Source organism: Pagrus pagrus (assembly GCF_965226575.1).
Source record: "Pagrus pagrus genome assembly, chromosome: 17".
Taxonomy (NCBI): Eukaryota; Metazoa; Chordata; class Actinopteri; order Spariformes; family Sparidae; genus Pagrus; species Pagrus pagrus.
In genome coordinates, this window is record NC_140201.1 from 10,747,146 (window position 1) to 10,771,591 (window position 24,446).

General features: G+C 39.3%; 2 protein-coding genes across 3 annotated transcripts; one reads left to right on the forward strand and one right to left on the reverse strand.

Annotated features, from left to right (window-relative positions):
* Positions 1 to 1,519: 1,519 nt before the first annotated feature.
* LOC311272758 (trypsin-3-like) lies at positions 1,520 to 5,735 on the forward strand. Its single transcript, XM_084379404.1, has 5 exons — positions 1,520 to 1,662; positions 1,816 to 1,969; positions 3,167 to 3,420; positions 3,666 to 3,802; positions 5,214 to 5,735. Exons 1-5 carry the CDS (start codon positions 1,605 to 1,607, stop codon positions 5,361 to 5,363), a joined length of 753 nt encoding a protein of 250 aa, XP_084235530.1. The 5' UTR covers positions 1,520 to 1,604; the 3' UTR covers positions 5,364 to 5,735.
* Positions 5,736 to 5,778: 43 nt separating this feature from the next.
* On the reverse strand, positions 5,779 to 20,500 carry LOC311272760 (small ribosomal subunit protein eS19). Of its 2 annotated transcripts, none has more exons than XM_084379406.1 (6): positions 20,436 to 20,500; positions 9,241 to 9,311; positions 7,706 to 7,806; positions 6,547 to 6,730; positions 6,395 to 6,449; positions 5,779 to 5,946 (listed from the first exon to the last, which is right to left on the reverse strand). In XM_084379406.1, exons 2-6 carry the CDS (start codon positions 9,309 to 9,311, stop codon positions 5,899 to 5,901), a joined length of 459 nt encoding a protein of 152 aa, XP_084235532.1. In that variant the 5' UTR covers positions 20,436 to 20,500; the 3' UTR covers positions 5,779 to 5,898. The 2 variants fall into 2 exon arrangements, with proteins under 2 accessions (XP_084235532.1, XP_084235533.1); XM_084379407.1 differs by lacking the exon at positions 20,436 to 20,500 and adding an exon at positions 9,533 to 9,671.
* Between the last annotated feature and the right edge of the window lie 3,946 nt (positions 20,501 to 24,446).

The window sequence follows — 24,446 nt, forward strand, 5'->3', positions numbered from 1 at the left end:
TGTTTTTACAAATGAAGACTGGATAAATTAGGGGTAGAAATCAAGGAGACTGAATACTGATATTCATTTACAGTGTAAATAAAAATTTAAGTGTCAACATTTTTAACAACCAGTGATGAAATAACCTTAAGCACAATTTACTCAAGTACTGTTCTTAAGTATAATCTATTTTGCTACTTTTATAATTCTTCTCCACTACATTTCTTTAATAACTTAAGTTACTTTGCAGATTCAGATTATTCAGTGTTTATAGGCCATTAATTGTGACGTGTTACCGATCAGATAGTGTTGTGGGGGGAGAAGATGCTGCATCAGAGCCAAAATAGCACAATTAGTTTGTTTTATCTGCAATCTGACAGATAAATAACCGATCCTGATAATTGGAAAATGCTGAATATCGGCCTTGATAATCGCTCTACCCCTAATTCTTTAGTGAATTTACACAAATGTTCATGCAAGAAAGAGAAAGCACCTCATACTGTACATAAATGTCAGTTTGGACTGGGCTGCTAAAAAGAAAGAAATTGTGCGCGTATGAGTGTGGTGCAAATTTGGGGGTTTCATTTAATTGTCCGTTTGTACGCTAGAAGCAAGTTGTAGTCCAAGAAAAACTATTTTCACGGTGGAGTGTTAAGGATGAGCTCAGGCGTCTCACAGCCTGAGGAAAGAAGCTGCTCTGTAGTCTGGTGGTACGACAGCGGATACTTCTGTATCTTTAGTCAGATGGCAGCAGGGAGAACAGACTGTCTTTTAGTGTCCTTTGGGCCCTGATCAGACACCTCACTTCACCGACACTATCTACACTTTTGTAGCTATAATTGAGTGTTATTAAAGGTGCAATATGTAGTTTTGGAGAAGACATTTTAATCAGAAGAGAAGTAGTTTTTTATGCTTAAACAAACTAAATAAACAAACTCTTTGTTTTCATGACTGAATAAAGTGAATACACAAACTGACCTTATAGTATCACCAAATAGTGATTCTGTGATAATCGATACATCACAACATCTGTTTAACTGAAGAATGCAAAATACCCCTTAAATGTTTACCTTAATCGTCTCGTGTTCCCTGAGATTGATCTTGTTTCTAGTTGAGGTTGGGGAAACGTGGATATGCGCTGCACTCAGTTTTGAAACAACCTTATCAGAGTTATTATGTAATTACTGAGAAACCTCTCATATGTTACCTGCTGAGTTGAGACCGGTCACACCTGCAAACTCTGAACTGCTATCAGGCACAGTTAAAATAAGCTACTACGCATCGTCATCTCAACTGGACTGATCCTCTACTGAGTTTTTGATAAAACAATATTTACCCTGACAGACATACAAGTGTTTTTACCTGCTTTCCAATAAAATCTTTAATATGAAATCTTCCTTTGCATATTAGACTTTACAGGGTTGAAATTACATAATTGCTGATGCTGTAAGTGTCAGACCAGGAGCACAGTTCAACCCGAAGTCCCTGAAGTGGCCTGGCAATTTTATCCCTTAGTTTTGACATCTCTCAAGGTCTTTAGCCATGTGGTTCATTCCCAGGACAAGGTGTTAAACTGGTAGGCTGATGCAGGTGTATATAAAGAGTAACGGTGTGGATTTTCTCACATGAAGAGGAAACTCACCATGAAGGCCCTGATATTCCTGACTCTGCTTGGCGCAGCATGTAAGGGACCAACCAAACTCCATTTTATCTCCTGCCTTGATTAAATAACTTTAAATTACTTTTATGCCCTTGTTTAAGGACCTTATGCACTTTACAATGATGACGTATTCTAGGTTTTCCTTATGCCATAATATACCTCACATGGTGTTTCAGTTGCTGCAGGTGAGGATGAGAAGGTTGTCGGAGGGTACGAGTGTCCCGGACACTCTGTTCCCTTCCAGGTGTCTCTGAACGCTGGATACCACTTCTGCGGTGGATCCCTCATCTCCAGCCAGTGGGTGGTATCTGCTGCTCACTGCTACATGTCGTAAGTACAGGACTTTTTGTCCAAACTTCCTTTACAACCAGCTAAATTGTATTGAAGGATTCAACTTAAATGCACATAGAATTTTATTATAACAAAGCAAGTAAGTATCAACCATTGAGTACAAGCAGATCCACACATGTGCTAAACTCTGACAATTTATTCAGTCTATTTAACATTTGCAGGATTGAAAATAAAACAGAAGAAGCAGCTTAAAATTCTCCAACTCCTCTGATGTGTGGCCATTTATCACTCACCTATAGATGTGCACTATTCCTGACGTTGCTGTAGGCCCATGTATGCTACGTTTAAAAGGAGGAGGAACAACACAATCTTCATATTACAAATTAAATTTTCAATTCATAATAAATATATAAATCCTTACTTGGTCTGGTATGACCAGTAATGTCAAGCTTATGGTGGCTAGTGTTAGCTAAATGTTTTTTATTATTTTATTGAGAATGACAACAATGAAATCAGATAAATCCAATAGAATGTAAGTGCAATAAATGTACATACAGGACATAAAGTAGAGCAATTACAAATAAACACAAAAGAGAGAAAAAAAAATAGAGGTTTGATTTTCAAATGTATCAATAGTCCAGAGCCTTAAAATCAAACTAATTTCAGATATACAATCTTTTACAACAAAGGTTAAGTGCTGGCGAACAGCACCCATTTTTAGCTTATTGTACTTTGATGTAGGTTATATGTGTGTTGATGTGATGGTGGTAAATACAAATAAATAAATAAATAAATAAATAAAACAATATAAAAACACAACCAGGCATAGATTTCAGGGGAAATTATTTCATAGTTACTCATAAGGTTAAAACACTTTTCCATTAATTTGAAGGATACAAGTTGCGAATTTAGATTTAGAAGAAAGGTAGAAAGCTTAGGATGAGATTTAAAAAAATATCTGTTATTAAAAAAATAAGCGAGAGATTGTTTCCATAATATGTTTACGAAAGGTACGAGACATAACAGCATCTGTAAACTCAGCAATAAGACAGTTGACATATTTCATGTAAGATTTTGAAATGTACTTCCTTGTTAGCTTGCTAATTGGCCGCTTTGTTGTGATGTCACTGAGAGAGCTCACAAACAAGCTAAGCTACTATATGTGCAGTCTGTTGAAGGATGAAGGATGCAGAAATATTTTTAAGAAACCGAACTTAACTTTCATCCCTGCGCCAGTCGCATCCAGGTCCGCCTTGGCGAGCACAACATCGCTGTGAACGAGGGCACCGAGCAGTGGATCGATGCTTCCAAGATGATAATGCACCCGTATTACAACAGCTACAACCTGGACAACGACATCATGCTGATCAAACTGAGTCGCCCCGCCGCCCTCAACAGCTACGTCCAGACCGTGTCCCTGCCCTCTCGCTGCCCCGTGGCTGACGAGAACTGCATGGTGTCAGGGTGGGGAAACATGGCCACCAATGGCAGTAAGTTGAGTCTGACAGCTGAGAGAGAAAGTAAAGGAAAAGAGAAGCAAGGTTATTAAGTGTGGCCTCAATAATGATAGAGGATGACTCTTACAGCACTGAGTTATTCAAAGAAGACAGAAAAAAAAGCCAATTTCTACATAATATTGCTTTAAACCCCATTATTCCCATGTTATTTAGAGTAAATGTACTATTTACATAATGGTATAGGTCCTGTAACTGAGACTTGTCTTCCTGCTCCCCAGACAACTTCCCTGACAGGCTGCAGTGCCTGAGGCAGCCCATCATCGATGACAGGATCTGCAAGAACGCCTACCCCGGCATGATCAGCGAAAACATGGTTTGCTCCGGATTCATGCAAGGAGGTGCCAGCAGCTGCCAAGTGAGTTGGACTAAACCACACTGAACACACACAGGGAGTCAGGTGGTCGCAGTACAAAGAGTGTGTGACTCAGTGGTGCTGAGCACACAAAAGTATACTGTCTAGCACTTATTTTTCACTGAGCACTGAGTATTATATGATTCACATATCCGCTCTGATACCCTTTAATTAAAAACAGAGGCAGACATTTTTCAGTGTCCCCACTTTTTAAATTAGCACTACGCCACTGCTGTGACTGCAGGAAGATGATGAAACACTGATGCAAGAGACAGGTTAACCCTCTCAACGTGTTTCCTCTTCTTTTTTTTTTTTTATGTTAGGAGATTTAAATGACGCTTACAGACGAAACAAAGGGTCTGGTAAAATATAGCGGGGGGGGCTGTTAAATGTGAAATGCTAAAATTATTGAACAGTATACCTACCCACCTATTTCTGTCAACATAATGGTTTTATCATAACACAAAGGAGGTATTATTTTTGAGTTATATGATGAATATCATGACACAATAAAAACGTGTAGTCCATTTTAGGTTTTTCCATAACTTTACCTTTATCACTCTTGCCAGCTATCACTTAAATATCTTCGGGTGAAGTAGGTCATTGTGGGCAATGTCCCAGGACAATTTACAGGACTGCTTTATTGCAATATTAGATTTAATGCTTATTGAATCTGTGTAATGACCCAATTTATCAACAGGATTAAATGAAAACAGGCTAACCAAACTGTTTCTCATGTGATTTTGCAGAAAATGTACCATATTACAACATATTAACAGTAATGATAAGGAAACACATGTATCCTCAATCAGGAGTAACTTAAAGGGTAGTTCCGGTATTTTTAAACTTGGGTTGTATGTTTGCATGTTGCAAATGATTCATACTCACCAAAAGTCTTGGAAATTTTACAATCTAGATGAGGCGACAACTGTAACAACACGCCTCACGAGATTTCAGGGCGAGACTTCTCCTTGAGCAAGACTTGTGTGTCTGGTGTTTCTTAAAGGGATCTTATTCAACAAAATTAATGGACTATATCTGAAGGTGTCCTTCCATAATGTTGTCAGACACTTAAGAGTAACAACCTGAGCCTGTCAGTGGCAAAAACAAGCACTTTTAAGCAAGCACACAGCTGCCAGCTTGCAAAATCTTTGGTAAGTATGAATCATTTACACACCAAAACATGTAAGCACAGGGCCCAGGTTTGAAATGCTGGCATTCCCCTTAAACACCCCCTGAAAACTTGTTTCTGCTGACCTGTAGAGATTTAGATGACTCTGAAACTATCAACCAAAGACGCCAGCAAGATCACTTATTATTATTATTATTTTCTTGAGTTTGAGTGCGATTGCTCACCATGATGACAAAATGTACCATAACATACGTAACATAATTCTTCTGCTTGTGTCTGCAGGGAGACTCTGGTGGTCCTCTGGTGTGTAACGGTCAGCTGCAGGGAGTCGTGTCCTGGGGTTATGACTGCGCCATGCAGGGACACCCCAGCGTCTACGCCCGTGTGTGCCGCTACAATGGCTGGATCAGCAGCGTCATGAGCAGCAATTAAATGCACACAGTCATTTCATGTGTGAGCTGACATTGACACAACATACTCAGTGCTCGTACTCTGTTTATTTAGAACACCGTTTGCATCATCGTGTCATTCACATACATCTCATAAATAACATGTTCAGGCATAACATTCTGTCAAGACAAAATACTGGACGAATAAATAAAAATATACATTAGCCTCCATTGCATTTGTGTTGTTTTTCTACGTAGAGTTTCACAGTTGTTGGCAAAACAATATTAACATGCTCCTGCTTGGTAATACTGTATTCTCAGTGTTTCTGTGTCACAAGGCCACTGTTGTCTCAAAATTCATTATTAACACAAAAAACAAATCTCTATACTGTTGCAAAGCATCCATGTACAATATTTATCTTGTACTTACTGTGCTATAGATACATGCATCTCTATGAAATGCCTTTTGTACTTGGCTACTGCTGGCACTGGCGTGATATGGGAGACAAGCAAACTCGAGTAAATAAGCAGGAAGGCATTTCTGCATTTCACTTGTCTGGATTCTTTGCATGCATTCCTCAGATGGCGCTTTGTAAACTTCGCTGTTTCTTGTTTGCTGAGGCAACCTAAACATACAAAGGAAGAGACAGAGAGAGCAGAGGGGATAGTCACGCAGCCATATCAAACAGGGAAGCATGAGCAGGGGTCGTAAAAATGATTCAGGGATGGGCTGCCAAGAAATAGCTAACCTACCTACTTGAATACAAACATTACAGCATGGTTTTAGTTTAATCATTGTGTATGCAGCAATAAGTAACAGAGGACACCAGAGGGAGCAGCTTCTAGGCCGCAGATTTGTGGAGTGAACATGGATGAAATGCTTCTCAGTAAGGTGTTGGGCAATCATGACGTCTAGCTTGTGTCTCTTTGGCTGCCACGTATTGTTTTTGTTTTAAAATGAAGAAAATAACCTTTAATTATGGTATGATGTATTTGTGACTCATCTCGACTCGATATCCATAAAACGTTTATGTTATATGTACTGAAGCACCAAAAAAAAAAAAAAATACCCACCTGTCCAGCGATCCTATCCAGATCTCTCTGGCCCTGAGGGGTAAGTCTCCGTCCACTGTGAGCACATGTTAAAAAAAAAAGATGTAAACCACCTTTTCAAATCACCACAACATACAGTAGTCCTCACCACAGTGTCTCTCTCTTTCTCTCACCCGTTTGGATCTTTCTCCACCATCTTGAGGCCCTCCAGAGCCTGGAGGACCTTCCTCGCCACGTTCCTGGAGCCCACGCTGAAGTGGGCAGGGCATACGCCGTTCCTCTGACGTCCCCCATAGACCTTAATCATGGAGCCCACCCCGACACCTCCTCGCAGGTACAGGTGGCGAGCTGTAGATGCTGTTGAGACATACAAAGGGTATACCATATATGTTGCAATATATCCTTGTTGAATCTTCTGAAACTTGACTTGTTCACCCGAAAGACATGAAGTCAAACATACCAGCTTATCAAATGTGTGACAAATTTCATCCCCAGGGTCTTATGCTATTGTTATCGTCAATACCCCGAGTAGATAACATACACAGCAGCTGAGACAGGATTGTGTGCTTTCATTGTATATATTGAACAAGTTTTGAAAAATCTTCTTGTGATAGGACTGGCCAACAGTGTTTTTTGTTTCATCATATATCACATGGATTCTTTAGGAGGGGTCCCGAGACCAGCAGGAGTGCTTGAGAAGAAACCGGATGTTCAGGAAAATGTATATATATATATATATATATATATATATATATATATATATATATATATATATATATTGTATTTGAGTAGAAAGTCAACAGATACATCTTAGATTGTAAGTTGTTTGTTTTTAAAACACAAAACAAACATTCAAACAAAGAAAAAGCCCAAAAGGGTGCGTGTAGCAGAGAACCAGCAGTTATACTGTAATATAGCTGATCTTCTATCATTTGAAATACATTATGCAATGCACAATGCATTATCAAGAAAGCATCAGATGGGGCTTCTTTGACATGTAAAGGTTTCAGAACCAATGATATATCCCTCACTTTTATTGACACAAAGGAAACACAGTAACTTATAAATATTTGCATTTAATTTATTTGGATGATGTTTATAAAGCCGTACAACTGCTTGATAAATGGTTTATAAGGCAAATAAACTAAAGCTTAATTCACAATAAATGTATCATTTATTAATGATGGATATTATAAAATGTTTCCAGTAAAATACGTAAAAGAATAACCAGTTATTAAAATGAAATTCTTGCCAGCTAATCCATGAATCGGCTGATCATTTCAGCTGCTGCAGATGAACTGATGTATGGGAAACACTTCCAGTGTCACCAACCTGCTCTGGTGTAAAACCAGTTGTCATCACAGGGAGCCAGCTCCTTATGCCTGGCAAGCTTCACGGTGTCAACCCATTCTGGGACTTTCAGCTTGCCAGACCTGGAAAATCAATTATCAGTTGATGTGAGGAATCAACTGAGTGAACTGTTTCCTCAAACAACATAAGGTGCAGAAAATGGGATTATTTAACATATGATGCAATACTTGTATGAACACAGCAACAGGGAAAGACCTTTGTTCCACTTGCTGCAGACACTTCCCCATGCCTTCACTTCTTGTTTAAGTTTCACTAGACTTGAGTGTCTTCCTCCTCCTCTTACACATACATTGTCTATATGCTGTATACGGATGACGAGTGAGGCTGTCGTCTGCTGAGTGTCTGTGACATTCAAGAGACTCTGAAGGAAACTGCAGCGCAGAGTTTCAGTTCTGCCTCAACATCCAGGCTGTTACTGTGATTTCTCACCTATGCTGTAGCCCACATACAATATTTATACCCGCATTAGCTATGGCACTTCTTTTAATCCTTTCACACTTCTATCTGCAGACCCAAGGTGCTTTACATTCCCTCAGGTGTGATTTCTATATTTAAGTTTTTTCACTGCATATTCCTGTCAAATCAATTTGTTTAAGGCTATTTTGATTCAGTACATGCTATAGATGCTATTTATGTTGGTGTCAATACAAATTATTACCCTTTGAATTTTGTTTTTCATGCTTCGCTTAAAGTAGATATTGAAAAGTCTTTATATTATGCATATGTTCCTGTATTTATGCTGCTGTGATTTGAGTCTGGTTAAGTATACAGTAGCTTCGGAGCTGCGAAACACACTTCTAGATTTATTTTGACTGTAGATTTACCCAAGAGGGATATTCTAATGTCCTTGAAAGTTTAGCATGTGAAACTGATGATAATCATTGCATATATATATAAAAAAATTCATCATTTATATTTTTTTAAATTGGCTATGTTTTCACACTTTTCATCGACTGTAATGTTACATTCAGTGGTTTTATTTCATCAGTAGATATTTGTACTGTGTTGACGTCAAGGCTCTCTATCTGAGAGTCTGAGACCCATTGAGCCTGTTTTTCATCTGGTTCTGGAAATCTGTAAGTTACAGCTCGTTGTGGTTTGGTTTGTTGAATACAGGTGATGTCACCCTGTTCTGTGTCTGGGCTAAATATAATTAATCTTAGTTCCTTCTCTCAATACAAATATATTTCACAATGCTAAAATTTAGCGCTATCTACTTTTTTTTTTTACAACACTGCAATTTATATTAGCGCTACAGTGCATTTCTGAAGCAACCTTTGTTTTATTGCAATAAATAGAAAATTACATTGTTTTAATAAACAGACACTTTAGGAAAATCAACTTTAGGTTGAAATAAATAGAAGAACAAGGACATTAAGGTCAGTTGTTACTCATGAGCCGTTGACCTTCAGCGACATTTCCCACCAGCCTGTGATTGATTGACAGCTGTGTATCAGCCAGTCATCAAGTGAATGCTGCTTTTCTGCTTTACTTACTTTTTGAGGAAAGCAGACAGAGCCCTGACAAACTCCTGCTGGTTGACATCTTTCACCGTGACGCTGGGCATCTAAAAAAAGACAAGTGGAGAAGAAGGGTGAGCTTAACAATAACCAAACTTCAACATGTCACCGCGAGGCTCGAGGAGCCGTTACAACTTGACATCTTTGCTAACGTTAGCAAGCTACCAGCTAGCTTAAGTGACTGGTGAAGGTTAGCTGTAAACTGATGGCACGCATGACTGACACATTACCCTGCGCTCATTTTATCCATTAATGACGGATATCTTACTTTTTATACACCATAAAAAGCTGTCAGCCCTGGTGGTGAGATGTGGGATGGAGTTTAGCCCCAGTTTAGCCGGTGGTAGCCAATGCGGCGAGGCTGTTAAATGGAGGATGCCGAGGAGGGAGGCAGGGAGGGGGCAGACTGCCCTCATTGGGAAAGGATGATACCGTAGCCTGAATTAACCTCGCCTGCAGCTTCAAATCCCTGCTTGACTCTACTCTTAAACCAAGCCAAACCACACACAAACGATAATTTTTCTCCACGTGTATTTTAATCACACAATATGCTACATTTGAGCATCAAACTGATGGTTAAACAATGTCAAAAACGAGCTTTGTCACTGTGATGCTGCTGCTGGGTGTGTGAGCTATTCCCGCTGGATCCCAGCAGAGGGTGGTGCTGTGGCACCTTTTTCACATCTCTGGCCCATTTCTCTGTTTTATCATCAGACCCAAAGGCTTCTCAAGAAGTGTGCTGCAGTCAGCAGGCGAGGGAAAGGCATCTCGCTGAGGAAGACATCACCAATGCAGAGTTAGTAACGCCTTTTTCCTACCAGACAGAAGCATTTGTAGCCTGCACACACAGTCTATAATCACAGTTTATTGTCTTTTATCATATGTTTGCATTTGTGTTTTGTATGTGTGGTGTATAAGCTACTATCTATCTATCTATCTATCTATCTATCAGTCAACATGTCTCTTCCATTTGTTAGTCATACGCTGAAGCTTAACCTGCTTCTAGACTGACACATTGGCTGTGTAAAATAAGCCTGTGGCCATGAAGACATTCAGAAAATACTGTCAATTGTTACACATTTTAAAGGATGACCAAGAGATAACGCTCCTTGCTGCAGTGGAATGTATGGTATTCCATCTTTTCTGATTCAGAGTAGTGTCCACGGCTTTACTTGCCAAGGTGAATGCTGCCCTTGGAAAACAAAGTATGTAGAATGCAAAGTATGCAGTGCCTGCCGTCTGAATAAAACTCTGGCACAAATGTGGGTATGTCTGAAGACAGCATACAGAGAAAGCATCCTCTCCAATGTGACATGTTTTTCCATCACTTTTGTTGCGTTACCTCCCTTACCTGCCGTCCTTCTCCTCTGTTCTCACCTCTTTACCTTAACCCCTAATGTCATATTGGTAAAAGTAGATATCTTTATTCGTGCCACCCTTTACTACCTGTAAACATGTCTAACCTGTGAACTGTATTGTAATTCAGCATTACTCTTGCATAAAGGTTTTTTACTTACACAAGCTATAAATTCAAAAACCTCTCAGGTACACAATATATAAGTTAGCAGCTCCATTTCCAAAGGTACAACATCACCTGTCTTGCACCTTAGTCAGGTCAAATCAAAGAAGAGCTGCTTAGTCATTCAGTGAATGATGAAAAGAAAATAATGGCAAAATGCCAAGTACAAGATGCAAGATTCTTATTCTATCATGCAGTGTTTAACTTGAGTAAAAGTAAAGACATTGTGTTTAAATATTACTTTGGTAATATTTTCTATACAAATAAATGTCAGTAAAAGTCTTAAGGTATCTGATATTAAGTGTACTTAAGTATCCAAAGTAATTTTATGGCAATAAATGTACTTAAGTATTAAAAGTCCAAGTAATAGTACAGTTATGCATTCATTTACATATCTGTATATACTGTATACAATTACTGGTCGGGCCAGTTATCAGATCTGATATTCAGCTTTTTTCTAGTTTTCTTTAATCAAGTACCGATAAAATTATTACATTTTAAGAAGCTCTACTTTGGCTCTAATGCAGCATGCATTTTGCAAAGTATCTAGTAACTAAAGTTATCAAATAAATGAAGAGGAGCACAAAATATAAAGTACAATATTTGCTTCTGAAATGTATGTGGAGTGAGTATGAAGCATATAGTAGCAGAAAATGGAAATACTCAATACTACTTGCTGACATGTAGCCAGTACACGTGCAGAGTAGTTGTTCCATTGTGACTTGATAATTAGTGTGAATGCTTCAAAGCATTCACACTATTGTTCTTCCGGAATTTATTAAAGTTATTATTATTAGTGTGAATGCTTCAAAGCATTCACACTATTGTTCTTCTGGAATTTATTAAACTTTTTATTCTTCTTCCGTACGTTTTTTGGCTCGCTACTACTCCTACAAATTTTGTGCTACAGAAACCATTCAACTATCAAAATGTTCAGCTTTTTAAGGACAGTCTTGCTTCCATTTTTCTTTTTTCTATCTTTCATACTTTTGGAAATATTCAGCTTTTTCTGCCAAATGTTCCCCATTCATCCTTATGGGGATTTTTTCAAATTTCGCTCTGCTACTACTTCAGCATACGTTCAGCTATAGAAACCGTTCAACTATCAAAATGTTCAGCTCTTTATGCTCTTTCAGCCTTGTGCTTTTCAGCTTTTCAGCTTTTCAACTTTTTCAAATATTCAGCTTTTTCAAAACTAAAACCAAAATTTTTTCCCATTCATCCTTATGAGGATTTTTTCAAATTTCATTCTACTACTACTTCAGCGTACGTTCAGCTATAGAAACCGTTCAACTATCAAAATGTTCAGCTTTTTAAGCTCTTTCAGCCTTGTGCTTTTCAGCTTTTTAGCTTTTCAACTTTTTCAAATATTCAGCTTTTTCAAAAACAAATTTAACATGGAAACAAATGGGAAAATCCTCAAATCCTCCTCAAAACTCATCCACTTTCAACCTCTTCTGCTCCCTCATACTTTGAGCTAGAGACACCATTCCAACTTTAAACTATTCACAAGACCTTGAACTATTGAACTATTGAACAGTTTTTTAAAATCTTTTACGGTTTTGAAATTATCAAAGTTTTAGTGTGAAGGATTTTTAGCTCCTCTTCTGGGTTTATAATGGGTGTGTATTGCGTGAGCTAGAGTGGGTGACATCATCGCTAGAGTGGAGAGCAGCTGCAAAAACTTTAGAAAAAACTCTCTTCAGCTTGATTTGGGTCCCACAGCTTTTACTTCACATAGACAATATATACATAGAAATGTAGGAAATCTTGTTGGCTTTCATATGATCATCTTATTTCAGATGTGCGACTTAAACTTTTGGCTGTAGAAGCCCTCGAGCGACAAGCACTCCAGCAACTCCCCCATAAGGCGCAATGTTAATTTTGAGCCTAAATCTCTGGAGTGGACCAGACGGTACCGGTTTTGTCTCTCGCTCTTGTGCCCTCATTTTTCACTCTACAGAAATAAAAAAGACATCACATGGTTCAGCAATGTCTCCTGTTACTCACTGTATACATATTTTGGCCATAACCATTACACTTTTTTCTAAACCTGCAGGTGTTTGGGAGGTGTTTTCCCATTCATTCTTATGGGGACATTTTCAACTTTGGTTCTGCTACTGCTCCAGCATCTGTGCAGCTACAGAAACTGTTTGGCTGTCAAACTGTTCAGCTTTTTAAGCTCTTTCAGCCTATTACTTTCAGCTTTTCAACCCAGGGTTCCTACAGGTTTCTTCAAGTTAAATTTAAGACTTTTTAAGACCTTTTTAAGACCATTCATATCAAAAATTAATACCTATTTTTCTGCCTATTTCACGGCCCTAGCGGCAAAAAAGAATGAAATCCTTGAATTTCGGAGTGTTAATTTATTTAACAAACAAAAGATGTCCACAGTACTCAAAAGAGATGTCTCAATGTGATTTACTGGCGTAAATCTAGCGTTCTGAGCAATTTCACTTGGGCTGCGTTGCGTTCGCTATTATTGGTTCCGTCCATACAGTCTATGTTTCAGCCGCTCTTTATTTACGTTCTTTGATCAAAATAATAGTGGTTGACAAATGCATGGATTAAAGCAAAAAAAAATCTTTTGACTGAAATGTTTTTTCGAGCTGTAGCCAAGTCATATTCCCAATTTGTAATTTGTGAAACATGTTACAGGGCATTTTACTTCACACGTGCTAAAAAAATAAGTTTGAGATTTACAGCCTCACCCCACACCATATTCTCTAATGCAGACATCAAGTTTAAATATTTGACAGTGTTTTACAGGAGGATGATCTGAACAGCTGTTCTATACACAGTTAAAATGTTTTTGTCTTTTCAATGTAATTTTCAATCTATGAAATCAATCTGTGCCTTTTTTTTGCCAAGCTTCTCTCAGGTTTTACTCTTTCTAATAATCAACCATCTACAGAACTTTTCAGCACGCTATTTTTCTACTTCTTCTCATCATCATTATCATTAATTATTATTAATAATATTGTTTACAGTGAGCCTCTTATCGTTTAACAGAAAAATACATCATACAAGCAGCAACTCTTGCAGCCTTGTCAGTCTGATGGCGAGTTCTCACTTTCTGTCATCACTAACATGCTGTTAATAATCAAAGAAGCTCTGAGGCTTTGTTCTATATGTTATAATACAAGATTTCAGCATTGAGCTACAATCAGGCAACATTCATGACTCTGTACAGTCAAACTGACCAAACACTTCTTATTGATCATCATTATAAAGTTGGGCGGTCCTGTAACCATGGTAACTCACGGTGCCAGAGGGGAGGGAGAGACGCTGAATGAAGCCGTTTACACAGATACACTGCAGACAAAGTCCAGACTATAGTTGTTGTTTCACACATGTAGCACACAACAGGAGACTCTCCGTGTCAGACGAGCTCTCACGTGCTGACTAAACTCAGCTGATAACGTAGCAGCGCGACGAGTCCTTGCTAGCTGAGCAGCTAAACTCTAGCGCCGCTCCGTGTTGAGATCCCGCCCCGTGTGGGTCACTGCACTGTCATTGGTCAGGCGAGCACACGCTGCTAACGATACCATTGGCTGTAGAGTGTGACAATCTGTCAATAAACATCAGCCAACAGTTCTCCTCTGATCTACAGTGATCTCACAAGTTTGAATGACGGAAATCCATCGTAGCGACGGAGGACTTTAATCCATGCAAATGAAACTTTTGACGAAAAATGCGATACGGAGAAGTTACATACAGCACAAAATTTAAGACTCAGATATCAAAATTCAAGACTTTTTCAAGTCTTTTTAAGGTATTATTTCCAAATTCATAAATTCAATGCTTTTAAGACTTTTTAAGACCCCGCGGGAACCCTGTCAACCTTTTCAGCTTTTTCAACCTTTTCAGCTTTTCAACCTTTTCAGCTTTTTCAACCTTTTCAGCTTTTTCAAACATTCAGCTTTATGTTCAGCTATAGAAACCGTTCAGCTATCAAACTGTTCAGCTTTTTAAGCTCTTTCAGCCTATTACTTTCAGCTTTTCAACCTTTTCAGCTTCTTCAAATATTCAGCTTTATGTTCAGCTATAGAAACCGTTCAACTATCAAAATGTTCAGTTTCATGTCCAGCTAGAGAAACTGTTAAAATATCAAACTATTCAGCTTTATGTTCAGCTAGAGAAACTGTTCAACTTTTAAAATATTCAGCTTTATGTTCAGCTAGAGAAACTGTTCAGCTTTTAAAATATTCAGCTTTTTAAGCTCTTTCAATCTATTACTTTTCAGCTTTTCAACCTTTTCAGCTCTTCAACCATTTCAGCTTTTCACCTTTTTCAACTTTTCAACCTTTTCAGCTTTTCAACCTTTTCAAATATTCAGCTTGATGTTCAGCTAGAGAAACTGTTCAACTATCAAAATATTCACCTTAGAAACTGTTCAACTTTCAAAATCTTCAGCTTTTCCAACCCATTCGGCCTATTCCTTTTCACCTTTTCTGCCTTTTCAGCTTTGAAAAATTCTGCTTTTTCTGCAAATTCTTGACCATTCATTCTCATAGTTTTATGCATTTTTTATGCATTAGGCAAGTGTTTTCCAGCACATTCAGCAGATTTCCAAAATCACTTCAGCTTTCAGCATTCACACTGTATTTTCGTAGGAAATACAAATTTTTCTAGTTATTATTATTATTCCAGCTTCCGTACGTTTTTCAGCTCTCTTCTACTCTTTCAAATTTTGAGCTACAGAAACCATTCAACCATCAAAATGTTCAGCTCGTTAAGGACATTACTGCCTCTATTTTTCATTTTTCTATCTTTCATACTTTTGGAAATATTCAGCTTTTTCTGCCAAATTTTTCCCATTCATCCTTATGGGGAATTTCTCAAATTTCATTCTGCTACATCTTCAGCATACGTTCAGCTATAGAAACCGTTCAACTATCAAAATGTTCAGCTATTTATGCTCTTTCAGCCTTGTGCTTTTCAGCTTTTTAGCTTTTCAACTTTTTCAAATATTCAGCTTTTTCAAAACTAAAACCAAAATTTTTTCCCATTTATCCTTATGGGGATTTTTTCAAATTTCATTCTGCTACTGCTTCAGCATACGTTCAGCTATAGAAACCGTTCAACTATCAAAATGTTCAGCTTTTTATGCTCTTTCAGCCTTCTTATTTTCAGCTTTTTAGCTTTTCAACTTTTTCAAATATTCAGCTTTTTCAAAAAAAAATTTAATATGGAAGCAAATGGGAAAATCTTCAAATCCTCTTCAAAACTCATCCACTTTCAACCTCTTCTGCTCTCTCATACTTTGAGCTAGAGACACCATTCCAACTTTAAAATAGTCACAAGACCTTGAACTATTGAATTTGTTTTTCAAAATTTTAAAATCTTTTACGGTTTTGAAATTATTACAGTTTTAGTTTGAAGGACTTTTAGCTCGTCTTCTGGGTTTATAATGGGTGTGTATTGCGTGAGCTAGAGTGGGTGACATCATCGCTAGAGTGGAGAGCAGCTGCAAAAACTTTAGAAAAAACTCTCTTCAGCTTGATTTGGGTCCCACATCTTTTACTTCACATAGACAATATATACATAGAAATGTGGGAAATCTTGTTGGCTTTCAGATGATGGTCTTATTTCAGATGTAGGACTTAAACTTTTGACTGTAGAAGCCCTCGAGTGACAAGAACTCCAGCAACTCCCCCATAAGCCGCAGTGTTAACTTTGAGCCTAAATCTCTGGAGTGGAGCAGATGGTACCGGTTTTGTCTCTCGCTCTTGTGCCCTCATTTTTCACTCTACAGAAATAAAAAACACATCACAGGGTTCAGCAATGTCTCCTGTTACTCACTGTATACATATTTTGGCCATAACCATTACACTTTTTTCTAAACCTGCAGGTGTTTGGGAGGTGTTTTCCCATTCATTCTTATGGGGACATTTTCAAATTTCATTCTGCTACTGCTCCAGCATATGTGCTGCTACAGAAACTGTTTGGCTGTCAAACTGTTCAGCTTTTCAACCTCTTCAGCTTTTTCAAATATTCAGCTTTATGTTCAGCTATAGAAACCGTTCAACTATCAAACTGTTCAGCTTTTTAAGCTCTTTCAGCCTATTACTTTCAGCTTTTCAACCTTTTCAGCTTCTTCAAATATTCAGCTTTATGTTCAGCTATAGAAACCGTTCAACTATCATAATGTTCAGTTTCATGTCCAGCTAGAGAAACTGTTAAAATATCAAACTATTCAGCTTTATGTTCAGCTAGAGAAACTGTTCAACTTTTAAAATATTCAATTTTATGTTCAGCTAGAGAAACTGTTCAGCTTTTAAAATATTCAGCTTTTTAAGCTCTTTCAACCTATTACTTTTCAGCTTTTCAACCTTTTCAGCTCTTCAACCATTTCAGCTTTTCACCTTTTTCAACTTTTCAACCTTTTCAGTTTTTCAACCTTTTCAAATATTCAGCTTGATGTTCAGCTAGAGAAACTGTTCAACTATCAAAATATTCACCTTAGAAACTGTTCAACTTTCAAAATCTTCAGCTTTTCCAACCCATTCGGCCTATTCCTTTTCACCTTTTCTGCCTTTTCAGCTTTGAAAAATTCTGCTTTTTCTGCAAATTCTTGACCATTCATTCTCATAGTTTTATGCATTTTTTATGCATTAGGCAAGTGTTTTCCAGCACATTCAGCAGATTTCCAAAATCACTTCAGCTTTCAGCATTCACACTGTATTTTCGTAGGAAATACAAATTTTTCTAGTTGAATTAAATAATTAATGGATTATCAAAATTATGAGTTTTTAATTTCCTGTGGATGCACTATTGCAACTATTTTCTCAGGATTGAAAAAAAAAAACCAACAACAATTATCAACAAATATAATCAGAGCTGAGTCTCTGATGTGTGCATGTCATGACTGTAAGTAAATATAATATAAGACATACCTTTATTGATCAAGCATCAAGTTTAAAACAATTGTGACAAAGATCTGTTTAGAACTGAAATTAATCAATTGATTGATTAATAAGTTGAAAAAACAATCCATTCATTGTGTTATTTGTGTAATTATTTTATCAAACATCTGCTTGTGTCAGCTTGATGTGAGGATTTGCAGCTCTTCCCTGCCTCCTGCCCTTGTAAGTGGAATCCCTTTGGGTTTTTGCTCATCATTTCAAAAACGTAAGCAGATTGAAGGCATCACTTTTTGGCTCTGGTAGCTTGAGATAAGACTTTTTCATTAGTTGTGACATGTTTTGACTGAACGATAAATGAAGAAAATAATAGTGGGATTAATTAATAATGAACAACCAATCACTCCTTGTAGCACTAATTATTTTGTATTTTTTGTAGCTTGTGTAATTTGAGACTATGTACTGACGGAAATCCTGCCGTTTTAATTATTTCTTTCCTTGACCCCAAAAGTCATGTATTTCTTTTCTGGTATGTAGGCTAACATCATACATGGATTACCACCAACGTGCAGCGTGAACCACTGCATATAAAGCCCAGGTAGATGAATGTGTGTTTACAAATGTGCATATGCACGTGCACACACACACACACACACGCACACACACACAGCAGCCCTGTGCTCTCTGTGTCTGCCCGTCTAAGCTTCTTCCCCTCCCCCCCTCTCAACATCTCTCTCCCCTTTTTTGTCCCCCTCGCCCTCTCCTTTTCCCTCCCGCTCGCTCTCTCCTGCCTGCTAGCACTATTTCAAGCCTCTGCCTCGGAGAGAGAGAGAGAGAGAGAGAGGCAGAGACACACAGATGCGCAGTTAGAGAGAGAGAGAGAGAGAGAGAGGGGAGGGGAAAGCAGACAGGATTTAGAGTTCAAGTGCACGTGCAGAAAATAGGCTGAATAGAGGAGAGTCAGAGCAGAAAGGAAACCAGGAAAAGGAACGGCAGGGGCGGGAGACAAAGCACACAGTAGCTCTTTCTCTTCTCCTTTCTTCCTCTCTATTTTCTCCTCACAGAAAGAGAAGGTATTAGCCTCAGAACAGAGGGGTGAAAAGAAAAGAAAAGCACAAAATTCAAATACCGTGAGTGTAAAAAGAAAAGGGAAAAAAATGTATTCCTATTCCTACCCCCTCCTCTTTCCTCTCCCCACCGACACACTCCTCCTCTATCCCTCCCTCTTCGATATTTCACCATGAACCCCCAGTCTCTCTCTCTCTTTCTCTCTCTGTCTCTCTCTCTCTCTCTCTTCTCTCTGGCTCTCCTTTCTCTCCCCTCCCACCTCTTCACACACACACATGCACACACCCCGGAGTCCTTCCCACTCCTTCCCCTCACGCGCGCCTACTTTCACTGGAGACCGACCGCAACAAGCTCGTCTTTTTTCCCGTCTTTTGCTTTTCCTTGCCAGTCTTTGCTTTTGGTTGTGCCCTCATGTACGGAGGCACCATCACACAGACGCTTCACCCCTACTATGCGTGGCGCCCCTGAAAAATGCAGGCCGTGGATTGTCCCTGCGTTAGACTGAATGCCACAAACCGCCTGTCCTTTCCTGAACAGTTTTTTCTATTCTTCTGCAGTGGGTTTTTTTTTTTTTTACCAAGTCAAAAGTCGACTTCTGTTTAGAAACCCTTTTTAAAATATCTTATCTGTTTTCCGAAGCGGGAGCGTATAGGGTTGAAGGAAAGGAAAAGAGTGTCAGATGAATGGACACAAGAAGGGGACAGAGGCAAAGAATGAGGGGAAAATGGAGAGCATGGTCTGCGGTAGAAAGACAGCGAAAGAGAGAGAGAGAGAGAGGTAGGAGAAAGAGTACCGGCACTGGCAAGAAAAACAGGAGGGGGAAGAGAGGAGAAGGGGGACCAGGAGGGGATAGACTTAGGAAGGAGGGACGGCTGGATAGGAATTGACAAAATCGCGGGAAAAAGGAGAAAAAACTAAACTCCAGAATGAGAAGAAACCAGACTTCTCGTCAAACTCAGTCACGCACTCTCTGTTCGCCTTTGATTTTGTTTTTTTCACATGATTTTTCATCAGTTCTCGGGTCACCCTCTCATTCATCTGTGAGTATACTGTATGTACATGTCCTTTTCCTTTCCCATACATGCATCCTCTCTGCCTGTCCTTCTTCTGTAGAGCATTCTCCTCTCCCCCGCCTTCACTTAATTTTTCAACTCTCCTCTCTTTTTTTCCTCTTGTTTGAAAAATGTGTTCCCTAGGTTGCTAATCCCCCCATCCTGTTCGTCTATCCTATCTCGCGCTCCACCTCTCTCCCTCTTTCACTGTCTTTCTCTCTGTCCTCCTTCAGCTCCTCTTTATCGTGGGTTATCGCTGCTCTCTTTGCCTCTCCTTGAAGGATTACCTCTGCTCACATTTAGATGAGGGCTTTGGAAAGGGATCACTGAGTGCACCCAGTTTTAGGGGGCCCATGCATGGGAGGCTAGCACATGAAGGAGTGCAGGGTGTGTTCATTTGTGTATCTATCTGTATTAGTCATGTGTGTGTCTGTGCGTGTGTGTGTGTGTGTGTGTGTGTGTGTGTGTGTTAGCATGTCGGGGTGTGATTAAGAGTTAACAGAACCGGCAGTGGCGAATGGTCTCTCCTGCTTACGCATGCGTGGATTTGCACAATCACTTTTAACGTTTCATATTCGTGAAACGATTGTGCGATCTTGTTAGTGTACATATTAAGATGGAGCGTTAGAACAGGGTGAAACGGAGAGGTGATAATACTGTAAGTACTGCGGGATTTCTTCTTCTTCGTCTCTCATTGCATATTTTACTCCTCCCATGCTTCTCCCCCTTTTTCTGTCCCATCTTCCATCCGTTCATCCGGGTATCCCCAATCTATCTGTTGCCTGTAAAGACAAAAAACCCCCTTGGTCCAAGATGCGGTTCGGTATCAACTGAAAGATAAGGTTGGATTCATTTCCTGGAGTCAGTTTCAACAACTTTTTCTCAATTTTATAATCTGCGCATTTGAGCTAGATTACTTTCGTCTGATGTGATAAGGTCTCAGGTAAAAACGGAGGCTTTGGTGCAAATTACTGCAGATCTGTAAGGGTAAAAACATCGGCAGTGGTAGATTATATGAATGCATTATTGTACTGTAAGTACAGCGGACCTAATGCGAGGTATACGATATCTAACACAAGTCTGATATCATCCATTTGCAGTCCCTTCTCTTCCCGCAGTATCAGCCTCAGATATCTCCTGGCATCTCTTTCCTTTCCCTTTTCTCCTCTCTTGTGTTTTGTATCTGCCTGCTCTGTTTTTTATTTACATTGTCTCCCGTTATCTCTGCCCACATTTACTCTATCACTTGCCATAGTTGTTATCTTTATCCGAGATTGTCCGCCGGTATCGTTCCGAGGCGAGTGTGTTTGTGTGTGTTCGGCAGAGGTTTTTATTGGTCTGCGAGTGTGTTTTACTCGAAACGATAAGTGCCGTAAAACCTTTTGATTATTTGTGTGAATTTTTGTCTGGTTTAAAATCCTTGTTTGCCATCTGATTTTGAATGTGAGGACGCAGCGTAGACATTTTAAAAACGACATCCTGTAGAAAAATAAAAAATCTAAGAAAAATCTGTATTAAAGTCTAAAGATTTAGACTACTTTAGATAACTGGCCTAGTTCTCTAGTAAGGTTTCATGTCTAAATGTGAGCTCAATTAATTCATATGCAATGATTTGATTAAAACGCAATGAGATGACATTTATGGGCAGACAGCATCACTGCATTCTGATGATAAGCAAAAGAGGGAAGGACGCTTTTGTTTAGTGCGTCCCAGACTCGACCTTTCCCTGACCTCCACTGTAGCTCTTAAGAAAATGAAGGCAAAAGTCTTTGATGTCGAAAATCTAGTCTGCAATATTCAGCCAACGACACAAGAAGGTTAGAAGAGATAAATCCTCCTCCAAGAGCCGCAAACTCGCTCTTATTTGTTTTCAAATTTGACTTTTACGTTACCTAGCACCTTTGATTCCACTCCCGAGGGGATTTGATGGTAATGCCAGTGTGGTGGGACCCCCAGGTTATGAAATATTACTCAGACAGACCTGGTGTTATGTAATCTTACATAACTGAGGCGGCAGCTCAGCAGGGTCGTGATCAGGGGCTCTGGAGGAGAAGCTATATGGGTCTGCTTATGGTATGAACTCACTGGCAGGGTCAACACACTCTGGGCCTTAAAGGGGAAGAGGCCCCTGCAACATAAAGATACTGCAGGATCAACACATATGGACTTAAGTGCCTGACGCCTAAAGGCTGAGGAAATAGAATAACGTCCCCTATTGTATGAACAGTTTGCTGCAGGCTGTTTGTCTCGTTTACAAATTGAATCTGCATTTCTGAATAATGTGACAAAACTTGTCCTATGAAAGCTGAAGATAAACTTTAAATCATTAATCTCTGATTGAATTTAACCTCTAGTCTAATAGTGTTTGTTTAAAAATGTGCAGCCAAAACTAGCGTGCATTATATATTCATAACATCACACAGTGTGGTACATGTACTCAAAGTACTGCAGTCCTGTGCCATGACCGGCTATTCTCTACTAGCTCTCTGTGAATCCCGTGTGTTCCTTATTCATAATTGATGACATTCAACCACAGCATACATTAATGGATCGAACAGACCTCAGGAATTCCCATGCAAGCTGCCATTGTGCGTGTAGCAGGTTTGAATTTGTGCTGCTGAATTTGTGTTTTCCCTGCAGGAAACTGACAAACTGACTAGTGCCAGTACAACATCCTAACAGGCCTGGTGTGAAATACAAATAGTACAATGAAAATGCCTGCAAGAGGAGAGGGTTGGATAAAAAAGGAATAATAGAAGTAGGGCCAAACACAATTATATTATGTGTATACTATCGACTGAGGTAATTAAAGTGAACAATGGGGCTGGATTTTATCTAAACAGTCAAATTCAAGAAATCCTGAATCAGTTCATGAATCATACCAAATAAATCATGGTTTACAGAATACCATTCTCTAAGTTATTATAATGCAAATAATGTGAATGTATGTCTGTTTTTTCAGATTGAGCCTCTGAGACAGCCTCAACCTTCTTATTGAAGATTTTTATCAGGTAAGGAAATATTTCCTGTACAGTTATTTATTCAAAAAAGGTCAAGAATGAGCAACAGATCCTGTAATTTATATTTATAACAAAAGATGGAGTCTATATATAGTTTTGTTTAAAACAAAGTGCTTTAGTGACCAGACTTTCGCTTAATGCCACTCAGCAGTCAGGAACACTTGGTCAGCCATTTTAGTCTGTGACCCGATCGAAACGTCGATGCACCATCAGAATAATTGAATTACTCTTCCCTGAGTCATTCTGTCGTGATTAACCTCATAGATATGCGCTAACTGTGTGCCTGCGTGAAAGCAGCAAGCACACAATCTTGCATTTTGCTGCCGCTCCTGTTTGCGTCAGTTTAGTGTAACACTGTTGGCTGTGACTTATCTGAGTAAGCAACAAGTGGAAGGGTCATCTGTTGGTCACGTCCCGATTATCAGATGTTGTTGAAAAGTGAGAGAGTCGGGGCATAAAGAGCGGCCTGTGGTCTAGCCTTGAAGCTAGCTTTGGAGATGCCTCACATTACATTTTTGTCTTTGTGCTGATGTCACCCCCATGCCCCCGGTCCAGCAGCAGGAGAATAAGAGCTACATTCTGCCTTCGTGACACAATAGAGCCCTTCTTGCCCTGATATTTTCACAATGTGTTTTTGCAGGGCCCTACGCACACATATGCACACGCACACACACATTCTCTGGCCGTTGATTCAGAGCTACTCGAGCCGTGCACTTTACCTGATATTTCCATTTTTGTTGAAGGTGTTTGCTCAGAGATTTGAAGCAGTTTGCTCTCACTGTCGGAAAGCGCTTTGTAAATACGCTGCAGGTCATTTGTTAGATTTTCAGATATATTCACAGCACCCACTCAAAAACAGGAAATGTTAACACTGCTTTATAAATGGCATAGGGTCTGTAGCGTGCTTTTATATTTGTAATATGTTTCGTGGGTCAGTGACAGAGAAGCCAGTACAGTATGGTGGCGTGGTATGGGTTAACGTCTGAGGACCGGAGGAATGTGTCGGGGTCGACAGGGAGAATTCCTCAGTCCTGCGCGACTAGGTCACTGCACTGACAAGAGTCTGCCACCTTTTTTAGCATGCGCACTGCCGCCCTGCGCCTCTGTCTCATTGCCCTCCTCTATCTTTTCTAATTCTGCCTCCCTCTCCTGTCTTTCTCTCTCTTCTCGTTTTCCTCTGTCTGGCTCCAAGTCTGCTCTCCTCTTCCGTTCTCTTCCTTTACAGCATTTCATCTTTTGTTCTTCCTGCTGGCTCTGTCTGTCTCCATCTCCCTCGTGTATCTTTTAGTTAATATATATAAATATATATTTGGTGTCCTACTTCGACTTATGTTTTTCCCACTCTTCTTTCTGTCTTTTCTTTGTCCCCGTGCACTTTTTGCTTGTGTTTTTCGTCTTCAAATATTCATGCCTTTAGGTATTTATACTCCAAAGTCATTACTCTGTCATTGTCGTCTGGTCTATCCTTTCTCCAACACTTTCTCCTGTCCTTTTTTTTGTGTCGAGTCTGTCTCTCCCTGTCTGTCTTTCTCTGTGGCACATCGAGTTCAGTGCTGCAGGTGCTTTCAAAAGGACATAGCGGGAGTTCAGGGGCGTGAGACAAAAAAGACGCACACATATACATTCTCTGCCTGCTTGTGAATATGACACTGGCATG